Here is a 13973-nt window from a genome sequence, read left to right as displayed (position 1 = left end):
AATTCTTGACCACTGTTTTGTTTTGAAGTGACGCACGCACAACACTGACCTCATGAGTTATTTCCCCTGGAACTGAAGCTAGATTCAAAAACACATCGATTCTCTACAGGAGGCCTTAGTTCGCCCCCACCCGGAGCCATGTGAGACACTTTTTTATGGATGTGCACTTTTTATTTAACTTCTTTTGGACTGAAGCGATGTAACACCCGCTGACTGCAACGATACAGCTGAAAGAAAGACAATTTTTAATACAACTCTGACTGGATTCATCTGATGATAATTACGCATTATATGACCCCTTTAATTGAGGATAGTAAGAACATGAGGGGGCTTATACCAAATGCCCTTTGAGTCCTGCTATTCACGTATAACAATAATGCAGCAACAAGCTAAACTGTGTGCTAATAAGACATTTCTAAATGATTACAACCCTCTTATGCACAGTTTGAGTCATGCATCAAGTTCAGCCCTGAAGGAACAATAAAAAAAATGCTGTTATCAAATTATTAGTGACAGGGCTAGCACATTAGTAATTGCAGGAGATTGTCTATAAATAATCATGCATGGGTGAAAGGTATTTATTTATATGGAAAGAGGTAAAATTGCTATGTGGTATAGCAGAGAAAGAAAAGAAGCATTGAACTGATTTCACTTCACGTTCTTGTCAGTATTTGTTTGGCCCAAGGCGTATAACATATTTTGTTGGGTCTTTTTAGCAGTGATTGAGAGAAAATTCCATTACATGCCACAGATACATGGCTCGATTAGGCTGCGGATGACCAAAAATGCATTCCACCAAGACAATGGACAAAGCTAAACAGATCAGACAGAATGCACAAATAGAGGGAAATGAAAGTCATTTCAATCCCAAAAAAAATAATAATAATTTACGTAAATCCTGACAAACATTCAGAAGAAAAAAAAAGAGCAATAGTATATCAGAACTGTTTGGTAAAATGACTAATAATGTGTACCAATTGATTGTGGCAATGATGACTACTGTATATCTGCACCTTATATCAACAAAACACAAATCTATGTGAGACAACCATCACACGCACTCTTGACCTCTTGAAATGGACAAGGGTGACGTGATGTTTAAAGGATGCATGATCAATGTTCTGCTGGGGCTGCTTATGTAATACACAGTTACTCATGGAGGGGCAAGAAGCACATCTATCTGTCAAAAGCAGCGGTGACTCAGTTAAAACCCAGACTCATTCGTCCCCTTTTGTCAATACTCTTCCAATGCAGGCAGTGCCTCATCTATTATGTGGATGAACCACACTCCTGTGGTTTCACTAGTTATGTCTGCAGCAGGTCAGTTTTTTCCTAGGTTTATGACTGTTTTTTGATTGTGCATGAACCTGGTCACATGATTTTCAAACCATGCTAAATACTAGCTTTTAATATCTCGTATATGTATATGGAAACTTTTTTTATTCTAATAAATGTGTGAATGCCTGAACGCAGGCATCAGATAAAAACATAAAACCACAACGCAGGATCCTCTCTTCACTAACTTCACTTTTTTCAATATTTTTGCTCAGTGTCTTTTAATCAACTGTTGTTTTGTCAATTTTTTGTGAATTTATTAAGTCAGTTATTCTCAGACTCACGTGGGTTATTATTTCAAAACTGGACAAACTTAATTTTGTGAGATGTTTTGCTTATCAAGTCTTTTTCTTTAAAACAAGCGACACTTAGTTTGCTATCTAATGCAGTGACATTTTAGGGTCACAGTGGATGGAGAGAGTGTCATTTGTTCTCTTCTGTAACAGAGAAGGCTGCATTAATGTCCATTCCTCTACGCGCATGTGAAACGGGACACTGGCCCGTGAGTACTGTGCTTTTCTGGTTCAGGAAGACAGGAGCCAAGACGAGAGTGGTCATTTGTATATATGTGTCTGTGGACATCCACACAGTGAATTTTGAGCCCTTTGTGACCATAGCATGCATTTCCAGCTCTGACCACACACACACTCACACTCTCACACAATCACACTCACTCTCTCACACTCTCTCACACTCTCTCTCAAACTCTCACTCTCTCACTCTCTCACACACTCTCTCACACTCTCACACACTCACACAATCTCTCACACTCTCACTCTCACACTCTCTCTCACACTCTCTCACACTCTCTCACACTCTCACACACTCACACACTCTCTCACACTCTCACACACTCACACACTCTCTCACACTCTCACACACTCTCACACTCTCACTCTCTCTCTCACATTCTCACTCTCTCACTCTCTCTCACACTCTCTCACACTCTCACTCTCTCACACTCTCACACTCTCACACTCTCACACACTCACTCTCTCTCTCTCTCTCACACTCTCTCACACTCTCTCTCAAACTCTCACTCTCTCTCTCTCACTCTCTCACACACTCACACTCTCTCACACACTCTCTCACACACTCTCTCACACACTCACTCTCTCACACACTCTCTCTCACACTCACACTCTCTCTCACACTCACTCTCTCTCTCACACTCTCACTCTCTCACACACACACTCTCTCACACACTCACACTCTCTCTCTCAAACTCTCACTCTCTCTCTCTCTCACTCTCACACACTCACACTCTCACTCTCTCACACTCTCTGTCACACACTCATACACTCTCACACTCTCTCACACTCTCACACACACCCACCTCAGTGACCTCCAGCCAATGTTTGCTGAGTCACCAAAAACCTTCACTGTGGTCATTAGAATCCACTTCCAAAACCTCATACTCTCATCCACATCAAAAAAAAAAAAAAAGAGGGGGTGTGCATGATTTCTCATCAATCCCTCCAAAGTGTCACCTCTTTCGACCTCTCTTAAGCAGCTGATATAAATGTATAAGCAGATAAATAAAAACATACTTGAATCAAGGTGGATAAAATATTTAACAGACCTCCTCTTCTCTCACCACATCTGAAATTAATGTGCAGATACAGGCTACACTTTCTGTTCTGGCTCCCTGCACGTCAATGTCTAATACTGACCTTCAAACACACTCTCCTTTCAAGTGCCCTTCTGACAATATGGCAGTGAATCAGACAGCTGATGCTTTCAACACAGGAGGGCACTGATATAAAGTACCACTCTTCTGTATGCTTTTAATGACATTTAGAGGAGAAAAATACACTAAGCACCATGTCACTATGCACCGAAAAGCAATTAAGAGCAGATGATTCCCTCCAAACTAATACGATTTCAAAGAAAATGTTAAACAGCTCCTGCAGCTTTAAGATGATTCGTCAGATTATGGTTTTATTTTTGTTCTTCAAAAATTAATTACAGGTAATCTTAAGATTACCTATACACACACACACACACACACACACACACACACACAAAGGTTTGGGATCTGTAAGATTTGTAACGTTTTTTTTCCAAGAAGTCTCTTCTGCTCATCAGGGCAACATTTATTTTTATCAAAAATCCAGAAAAAACAGTAATATTGTGAAATATTAATACAATTTAAAATAATGTTTTCCATTTTAATATACGTTAAAGGATAATTTATTCCTGTGATGCAAAGCTAAATTTTCATCAGCATCATTACTCCAGTCTTTGGTGTAACATGATCCTTCAGAAATCATTCTTAAATGCTGATTTATTATCAATATTGGAAACTTTTTTTTTTTTCGATTATACTTTTTTTTAGGATTCTTTGATGAATAAATAGAACAACATTTATTCAAAAAAGGAATGATGCTGTTGAAAAGTCAGCTTTTCATCACAGGAATAAATTATATTTTAAAGTATATTAAACTAGAAAACCATTACTTTAAATTGCAATAATTTTTCACAATATTACTGTTTTTTCTGTATTTTACAAATAAATGCAGCCTTGATGAACAGAAGAGACTTCTTTAAAACACAAAAATCTTACTGACTTTTAACAGCAGTGTATATATAGATACAGATATCAGAAGAAAGGTTATATTTTAATTTACAAAAGTAAGAAAAAGAAACTGTTTACAGTAATGCACTTACAAATAAAGTCAAGGCAAAGCACTGTAAAGGAGTAAATGTTAAAACATACCAACTTCAAAAAGTAATGTTATGTGGCTTCTAACTACCGTAAACATGCAAGAAAACAACTTGAAATGTTGTTGAATCTCTATTTACACTGTAAGTGCATTACTGGAAACACCACTGTTGCTCTTACAACCCGAGGAATGAGATGTTATAGATGCTGTTGCATTGAACACAGAACAGTTCCATTAAAACACATTAAAAGATTTGAGATGTCTTGGTTAAAATTCACAATCTAAAAGAAAAATTCCTCTTTTTTTTGTAGTTTAGACTAATAGAGTGAAGAGAAGAGGACCATCTCTCCACTTGAGCTAAGGAATAGCGGCTTATGTAACCCACACATTTCTAAATATACTGACGCAGGACTGTTCGTGGAGGAGTGGAGTGAACTACATGATAAGATCCAGAACAACAAATACATGAACAGAGGTCAGGGGGCTCTCGCATCGCTCGGTTTTATAATGAGATGCTAATAGGGCAAGAATGTGTTGTAGGGAGACCGCAGAGAAGGAATTTGTTAAGAGATGCATGGGATTGAGGACAGAGAATGAACTATAGGATTTCTGGTCCTTGAAAAAGAGGACCAGAAATCATAAGCAGAAGTAGAATACAGCTGGAAAGGCACTGGGAGGCTTATTTTAGCAAGCAGTCAGCAATGGAAACCATTAAAGATGCAGGAACAAACAAACCTGACTGTACCAGGTCAGCTATGGGTTGTTCATCTCCTATATTCCCTGAACAGTCATGCTTTCAAAGACAACTGAAGGCCCATGAGAGATGCATGAAGCAATCAATTTTTGACCTTGTAGCCAGTATTTCAACAGTCTTGTCATCTCCTACTGGAGCTCTGCATTGATTTGCTCCATAAACCGTGCTGAAAAATTAAACTGTCAATCAAAAGGGAAAACAAAATAGAGACGCAATAAGCAAAACATAAAAAGGTGCATTCATTTGATGATATGCAGGCATTTTAAATAGACATTTATTGAAAAACGGACATCTTTCAGCCTCTGAGACGGCTCCATGTGACAGCTGAGTTTCTGAAATGTGACTGGACGGTTCAGTGTGAAGCCTGTGTGTCTGTAGACGGGAGAAAAGGCCAGTGCGGCCCATCTGCTGTGTGTGAGTGCATCGTGTGACAGAGAAACACGCTGAGGGAGAGATGGAGAGAGATACTGTGCACGCTTCATCCGGTTGAATTTTTAGGTCAGAAATGAATTATCAATTACATTTTAAATGCAACTACATGAACGCATATCAAACCACAGAAACCCGATTCCATTCATGGTTGTGTTTTGAAATGTGTTGGACCATAATTCATAAAACACTGAATTGTTTCTCGATTTGGTGTTGGAGAATTTTGAAATTGCAGCCGGGTTAGTGACAAAATAATATATTAAAGCAGTTAGTTCACTCCCAGAGTAAAACCAGCATCTATAAAAATCAAACCAAATCTTTTTAAAAAGTAATTCGCTGTGCTACAAGCTAAACAAGTGGCTGACTACTTAGAAAGCTTTTTCAAAATGCGGTCAAGTACTGCAACAATTTGTCCTTTGTTTCTCCCCGACACGGTTTTATTCTTACCTGAATTTCCATGCCCTGCTCCAGTAACCGTTTGGCTTGGTTCTCCACCTCCAGACGAGCTCGGCTGATGAACAGCAGGTCATTTTCGATGACGTCAATACCTGACAGATCAACACCTTGGGACAGGTAATCTGCAAGAAATGGAGAAACACATTTCTATTGTTGGTTTCTGAGATTTTTAAAGCATTGTTGTTGTTTAAAACTTCCATATACATTAAAATCCAATGGACAAGTCATTTACAAGACCTTTTTTGTTGTTTTTCATGTACATGGGCAGTCATATGTTCATGTGATAGATAACGTGTCATATGGAGGACGAGTGTGTTTGCACACCCCTAGGAACACGTTTGAGCCGTTAGCATGCAAACCGTTTTTTTTTTTCTCACAAATGTCTGCACTAAGCAGGAGGTCTGGAAGCCACTCGACCAATCATCGCAGCAGGGCTGTGGAAATGGTTCTTGATTTAGGGTTTTCAATGAGAAACACATCCAAAACTGCTGGAAGAGACGAGAAAGGCTTCACTTGAACAATGCTATTTTGGCAGCTTCCTACTTAGGGCTGACTAAACTCATCGCAAACAGCAGAGCATTTATTTAGACGGCAGCACGCCCTGGAATAAAAACAATGATAGGGATTCAGGTGGAGGAGGTTGAATGTCCCAGTTACACCCAAAAAAACAAAAACACGGGAGATCAGCTGTTTTTTCACAGAGGTGTGTGGATTTAACAACACCTGTCCTCTCAGGTGTGCTGCATGAGTGAAGTAACACCTTAACAGACAACAGTAGCGCTTATCATTTTAGAAGGTCTGAGCAGAAAAATGGTAATAGTTTAGTTGCAAACAGCATTAAATGGGAAAACTTCTGAATGCACACACAAAAATCTTTTTTTTTTGTGCTCCGCAGAAAAGAGAAATCTATACAGGTTTTGAATGTCATTAAAGTGAGTAAACGACAAAAAAAAAAAAATGAAATTTTTGGATGAAGTATCCATTTAAGACCAAATAGTCAACTAGCTGTTCATACAAGCACATTTTAATTATGTAGCTGTGTTTTTAAAGAGAAGATTCTTGCAAGTAAATGAATGCATCTCTAATAAATACTAGTTTTTATGCAAGAAAATCCACAATTGTGCACTTTAACGAGTAGAAGATTCTTGCAAGTAAATGAGAGGAAAGAAACAGAGGGTGCCATACTGAACAGGCTTCTGAACAGACAGCTCATGAGTCAGAGATGCTGACTGATACAGATACAGTGGCAGTAAGCAGAACAATGTCACTACATAGATCCACTCATTAGCGCCTTCTGAGGGCACACACACCAGCTGATGAGTCCGTGACTCGATTTGCCACCTGCTAACAAAGATATCATAAAGGACCCAATGTGGTCTCATTAGAAGAGGTCAGATACCGTGCTGAGGAAGTGACTCCATACTGTAGCACACAGATGCTAAGAAGCGACCTTGAGTTTGTGGTTCGAAATCTGGAGCTGTAGGAAACAGGTGGCTTCTTCACAGGAAAGCAGGGGGGAGTCTTTGGATCGTATTCGTACAGGTATAGGCCCAAATCCAGAATAAAATCAACGACCCCTGTCAAAAATCTCTGTGTTACAGCGCAATTTCATTTGACCTCATTTCCACCCTCTCCTGCTTCACCTCTTTAGAGTGCAAACAATGATTACTAGAAGAAAAGCACAACACTGAAGGTGGACTCTCAGTTAGCATTCTATCATTTGCGTTTTGATGACAAGTGCTGAAAGTGTTGCATGCTGTTTTAAGTGACAAATGGTTGCAGTGATTTAAGGTGAAATTATGGTTCAGGCTACATTTGCAGTGCCATACTACTAGGGCTGCACAATTAAATTCATCACAATTTCAGTGGAGCCTTTTGCAATAATTAAACTTCCAAAAAGCTGGGATTTAATTAAATATGGCATGCAAATGATGCATTCTTCATATTAGGGACAGCACTCTGCTCTGTTCATAATCTTGCATGCTTTTACACAACATTGGGCTCAAATGCAAAATAACCCTATTTCTTTCTAAAATATAACAGAAACTCGACACCACTTGCTTAATTAAAGGGGTATCCCACCCAAATTTAAAATTATTCCATCATTTTCTAGCCTTTCCAGCTGTATGTATGTATGTATTTGTGTGTGTGTGTAAATATATATATAAAACATTTTTTGTTTTTGTTAGAGAACACATTTACTAAAAATCTCTGCTTGTGTTCACTTAAAGAAAGTCATCCGGGATGGCAAGACGGTAAGAAAAAAAAAAGAAAAATAAATATATTTGCATGGAATGAACCTTTAAACATGCATAAGGTCATACAGCAGATAGGTGCAGTAAAAACACACACTAGAATCTGTTTTAAATGCAGTGACAGCTCCTCTCTCCAAAACCAAATCATGCTGGGGTCATGAGGTCAAGGGGAGGGGCATAGGTGCTTGTTCAACCACTGTTCTTGACTTTGTATTTTCGGTGTTGCAGAAAAACAGACACTCATATGACCATGTGTTGGCTCTTCACATATACTTGCTTTTTGTAGAGGCACTAGAGGACTGTAGGCTCAGCATCAATCACAGTTATTGCCTGCATTTATCTGGAAAGGAACACAACAGCCACTCCACAGAGAGAAGGTGCGGCGTGCAATACGGTGTAAAAACCATTCCAACTGTGAGCTTGGAAATGCAATTTTTCCCTATTACAGTTCAAAAAGAAGGGGCCAATAAGAAACATTAGCACAAATTCAATATGGGGTCTGTCTGAGGAGGTGATTCCTACAAAGCGGGGCACTCAATTTGTCTGAGATTAAAACGAAAGAGGAAAAAGGTAATTGTTGTTGGTGTAGATAGTCATCTCTGAAATTGCAAGGATGAGCAAGAGAATGTCAAATAAAAGCGCAATACTTGGTTCAAAAGCTTTTAAATTCAAGAACTCAACACCAAGCATAGCAGCGAGTCACAAAATCAATTTGCATACCAAAACATCTGGATAATCTAACCCGAAAGAACATCAAATGTTAACTCATGGTTTCTGTTTTCGATGAAAATTATAGCTCTTAGGACCCCTTCATACGTAGGGCATATCACACCCCAGCAGCAGTGGAGGAAACCCGTTTTCTTTCATCTGTGACCTGCACAGTATCTCATGACAGACGATGGTCATGAAAACAGCCTACAGGTATTTCTGAAATCATGCTAATATCACGAGAGAGCGCCATGGCAAGTCACTTAGCCTGAAAGCAGCCTTGGATCATTTCAGTGTCAAATGATTTATTCTCTCAACAGACCCAATGTCTCCTTTCACCTGGATGCTTCATTGCTTCGATATGTGACGGGTGAGGGAAACACAAACAATTCATCTGGTCATCACTGAAATCACCTCCAAAACTCAGGCGTTGTTCTCGCACATCAATTCGACCAACTGTAAGCAGGGTTCTTTCATCGCTATACCTCAATAACTCTCCAAAATCACTGGTAAACCACTGCTGCTTCTGCTTCAGGGAGGTGATGGAGCTTCCTGAAGGTCACCCCTTTCATAACGGATGGCGTTTTCCCATGCCTTCCCTCCCGCCGGTACAAAACACATAACAACACGGCCCTCTGGACTGTGGCAGGAAGTGGATAAAACTCGGAATGCTTTGTTGGGATTGGACAAAATCCCTATGGGACGGCTGAGCAAAGCTGAAGCAACATACGCAGAAAGCAGAGGTTCACAGTCAGGGTGTCCCTGCTAATCTGCCGCCGTGAAAACACAGTGTGGGGGATCCAGACTCTAACACTAAGCTTGCGTCACAGGATGACGTGTTGGCCCGGCTGAGGCTAAGGGGACTTGACACTGTTTATACAACGAAAGTCTCTGAAATCTGCTAAATACAGGACAATCACATTTCCCACAGACTCTTCCAATGCATTTAAAGCCGTCTGTAGAAACATTAATGTCTAGGCATCACTAGTATTGTTCATCATAACTATGATAATGAGCACTTAGTTATTTATGTTTTAACGCCATATCACATGGCTATATTCAATAACAATATCATTTCAATGCATCATTAAATATTTACAATCATTATACAAAAACATACAAGAAACAACAATAGTACTGATAAAAATCACATGCAATCTTTCAGTTTAATTAATGATAAAAAATCTACAATTCTTCCAGGAGAGACTTAAAAATATACATATTTTAGTATATTTTCTGAAAAATATTGCTGTCTATCATTTAAAATCATTAAAAAAAAATGCAACCTAAAACCTCAGAAATTGAGACTGCACTATATTTGGTATAACCATCTGGATCAGCTCTAATGGTTGTAAGAGTACTTGAAAATCTGTTAAATGCTGTAAAAGCATCCGAAAGCTCTGCTTGCATCATATTAAAGCCATTGAATGTCAAACACAAATAAGTTTTACAAGATAAACCGCTCCAAAGTCCAGTCATGTGCCCAAATGTTTTCTCTCTGAAGTCCACTTGTTGACCTAGCTCAACAGACTGAGCCGTGGTGGATCAGCTGTAGGTCTTTGGGGACCGGGGACTGCCAAATGCGACTGGTCTATCCCAAGTCCACATGCAAGAGAGTCCTTGGAGACACTGGGAACGTGACCACGAACAGCTCTTGAGTCTCTGAAGTAGTAGATAGCCAACAAAGTATAACACGGCCAGAGTTTCCTGTTTGGCTTTGAGTGCCCATTTTCTTTAAGCTACTGTTTAGATGTGCTTGTTAAAGTTAGCACGTTACCAATAAAAAATGAATGGGATATAGATACTGGAGAACTGCCTTGGGATATCAAATCCCATTCAGATAAAGCTCTGCGAGTTGTCCTACCTGACACATGGCTCTAAATGAGAGTAGTGCCAGAGAGGATACAGAGGGATGGGGTTTAAAGCAGAGCTAGAAAAAGAGGTATGACCCACCACTCTCTCCGGGTCTAAAATCTGATTGGATGCCCTACATTCAAAGCTGCTGTCAGATAGCTTACATACCCATGTCCACACATCAAATAAAAATTCTCTATATATTTTTTTTGTGAACATATTTAAAAAAAAAAAAAAAAAAATATATATATATATATATTAGGGGTGTAACGATACGCGTATTCGTATTGAACCGTTCGGTACGACGCTTTCGGTTCGGTACGCGGTACGCATTATGTATACCGAACGGTTCGTTGGAGTAATTAATTATATTTGAAAAAAAAAAAAAAAGAGAGAGAGAGAAATATAATGATATGCGTTCAACAAGGTAGCCCAATAACCCAAACAACGTAACAGGCAACGCCCCTGACACTCCCGAAGAAGAAAAAAACACCATCTTATATGTTTATGTTAGGCTACTCAGCAGGCGCTCGCTCACTCAGTACGCGCTGAAGGCTCGTTGCAAAATAGCCAATGCGTTTAACAGACTAGAAATGAGAAGATCCTCCAATAACCAACAGGTCTGGTGTTTGGGTGCACTTTGGATTCCCTTTAAGCTATAATGGTGATGGCAAGAGAGTGGTGGATAAAAAAACAACGGTATGTCGCATCTGCAACATGACAGGGTACACCAGCGGGAATACAAAAAAAAAAAAAACACCAGCGGGAATATCTGGGATATATGCGTCAGTACTATCTGGGAAAAGACGAAAAAAAGGAGAAACATGCACGCAGCAAACTATCCCTGCAGCATTTAGACACTATAGCTTACAGGGAATCCAACCCAAACACCAGACCTGTTGGTTATTTTAGGATCTTATATTTCTGGTCTGTTAAATGCATTAGACATTTTGCAACGAGCCTTCAGCGCGTGCTGAGTGAGCGAGCGCCTTAGGGGCCGTTCACATATCGCTCCTAAAAACGCGTGGAAAACGCTAAGCGCGTCTTTCTCCTCCTTTCCAAAGCGCTCGGGCAGAAGCGCTCATGGGGCGTCTGTCTTTGCTAAGCAACAATGACGTGCTCTCTCCATGAGACGCGGAAATTTCAGCGAAGGATAAATGGATTTGCAGCTCTAAAAATCGCTTGCAGTAGCTCTGCTACTAAATTTATTTCAAAATTGCAATCCATATACAACTATGATCAGCTGTTCCTTCATCTTGGCTGAGGTCTCAACCTTGTTACGGGAAAGGATGAAGCTGATTGGTTGGTTCTTGTCACATGACCCGCGGTGCGCTTGCGGCATTCTGAAAAGTTGAGATGTTTTTACATTTTGCTGTATCTAAAACGTATCGAACCGAACTGAACCGAACCGTGACATCAGTGTATCGTATCGAACCGAACCGTGAATTTTGTGAACCGTTACACCCCTAATATATATATATATATATATATATATATATATATATATATATATATATATATATATATATATTTAGTGCTGGGCAACGCTAACATTTTTTAAATTCAATTTTTTAAATCACATTGTTATGCACAAAACTAATAATGCATTCAAAAGTAGTGTATTGTGCACTTTTTTCCATTTAAAAGTAGGTTTTCTGCTATATGAACAAAAGTGTAATAACATTTGGTTTGCAAACGCTTTGAAATAAGGTGCTTTTTTACAGCAGTATTCCTTTTACATAGCAGGAATTCAAATATTTCTCGTAGCCTAAATCTCAACTTATAACATTAATGTAATTCAATGAAATAAACAAGCTATTTGTCACTGCCAGGACATTAATTCTTTACAGAAAATATTTTATAGTTTGTTAGAGAAAAACAAGAGTCCAGAGCCTCGATCATAACATTATAACAGGCATCTTCCTATTAGAGACCTGTATGATCGCGGGACCCATCGCAGCAGAGAGCGGCGCAGGACGACACTTCATGTGCGGGTAGAGACTCGTGTGTGCGGGATGAGGGAGAATAATTATGGTGTGCTCACACTAGGCAATCTTAACCATGCCGGAGCACGTTTGACCCCCGAAGCCTGGTTCGTTTGACTAGTGTGATCGCTCCGTTTAGCAGTCCCTGGCTCGGTTGGAAGAGGACGGCAAGAGCACAGTTCAGTTATATATAGATCAGTTAGAGTGAGCGCTAACCGATCTTCTGATACGTGCTGCATGATTGAGTGAATATTTCTGAGCAGCAAAATCGATAGATCTGTAAAGCAATATATTGTGAAAGGGACGTGTGTTACCGCATCCCATATGACTCAAAATAATGAACCAGGAAGTTAACAAAACGATTCACTCCACTGTAATGAGTGAGAGTACTTCTCTGCGGTCTTCACGTGCTATCGGAAACTTTCCAACTTATAAAGTCATGATTACGAGCTCATTGCATTCTTTTCTGTTAAAAATAACAGTGGACAGTGGTTTGTGAATGCTGATGCTTAGCCCAAATAATTTGATCGGGAGCATCCCCTCCTGTGCACCATGAGTGTATTCAGAGCCAGTGAGCAACAGACTTTCATAATAATAAAAAACTGTGTTAACGCACGAAAAAAATTATTGTCGGTATATATATAATTTGTATATAATTTATCTAATTATTTAATTTTTTTTACATTTTATTTAACCCAAAATATATTTGTCTGCATTCTTAGTCACACAGGTTTGGAACCAAAATGTACATTTTAAATGTCGGTCTGTCAGCGTTAACTTGTTAATGCATGTGATGAATTTTACATAAATAAATGCGTTAAAATAAGCACTTTTTCTATTGCAACCCTTTAACTCATTTAACCCGAGAAGAGCCAAACTGCAAGAGGGTTGTGCCAGAGCTTGCTTCCAGGAGGTTCATCCCTCACGCCTGTCTCAGCGAGCTGGCACCTGGCGTCTTACTTTCCGCTTCCTGAACCTACGGTTGCTAAGCACAAGTCGATTCACCCAGGGCTTCTGGAGTTCTGCTTCCAGTCAATGATCATCAATCACAGAGGCTTTATCAAGCTAGAATCACACAAACACACTCAACAGGGCAGTTTATACAACAGGAGAGAGATAACGGCATAAAGAGTGGTCATTACTGACAAGACACTAGAAATATTGGATGAAACATCAGCTTTTGTATTCGAGGGAAATTGTGCTTTGGGCCACTATATCTAGGATTTGTTTAAAGATAGAAGAAAAATATGAACACTTCTTTCTCTCTCTCTCTGGCATCTACAGAGAAATGTCTTGGGAAAGGGTCTGAAGAAAAAGTTTGAACATAAATACTTACCTTTAAGGATATTCAGCTTGGTAATTTAAACCATTTTTTAGACATTTTAGTCTATTTTGTCTTTTATCTACAACAATAGTGTTTTGAAGTGATGTTCCATAATTTGCTCATTCCTTCTCTCCACATCATTGTGCACCAACACACCCACACAAAAAAACTGAACCTAAAAATCACGCTTCATGCAAGGTTTGCCAT

The 13973-nt window shown here is 39.3% G+C and overlaps 1 protein-coding gene across 1 annotated transcript in view; it reads right to left on the bottom strand.

Annotated features, from left to right (window-relative positions):
• The window catches only part of cog5 (component of oligomeric golgi complex 5), a 60697-nt gene that overhangs the window by 32618 nt on the left and 14106 nt on the right, over nt 1-13973 (bottom strand). The window contains exon 7 of the mRNA XM_052584018.1: nt 5632-5762. Within this exon, the coding sequence (XP_052439978.1) occupies nt 5632-5762 (131 nt within the window). The remainder of the gene's footprint in view (nt 1-5631; nt 5763-13973) is intronic.

Source organism: Carassius gibelio, chromosome A4 (assembly GCF_023724105.1).
Source record: "Carassius gibelio isolate Cgi1373 ecotype wild population from Czech Republic chromosome A4, carGib1.2-hapl.c, whole genome shotgun sequence".
NCBI lineage: Eukaryota > Metazoa > Chordata > Actinopteri > Cypriniformes > Cyprinidae > Carassius > Carassius gibelio.
The sequence above is the reverse complement of the archived record's forward strand: the minus strand, read 5'-3'. Positions and strand labels throughout refer to the sequence as shown.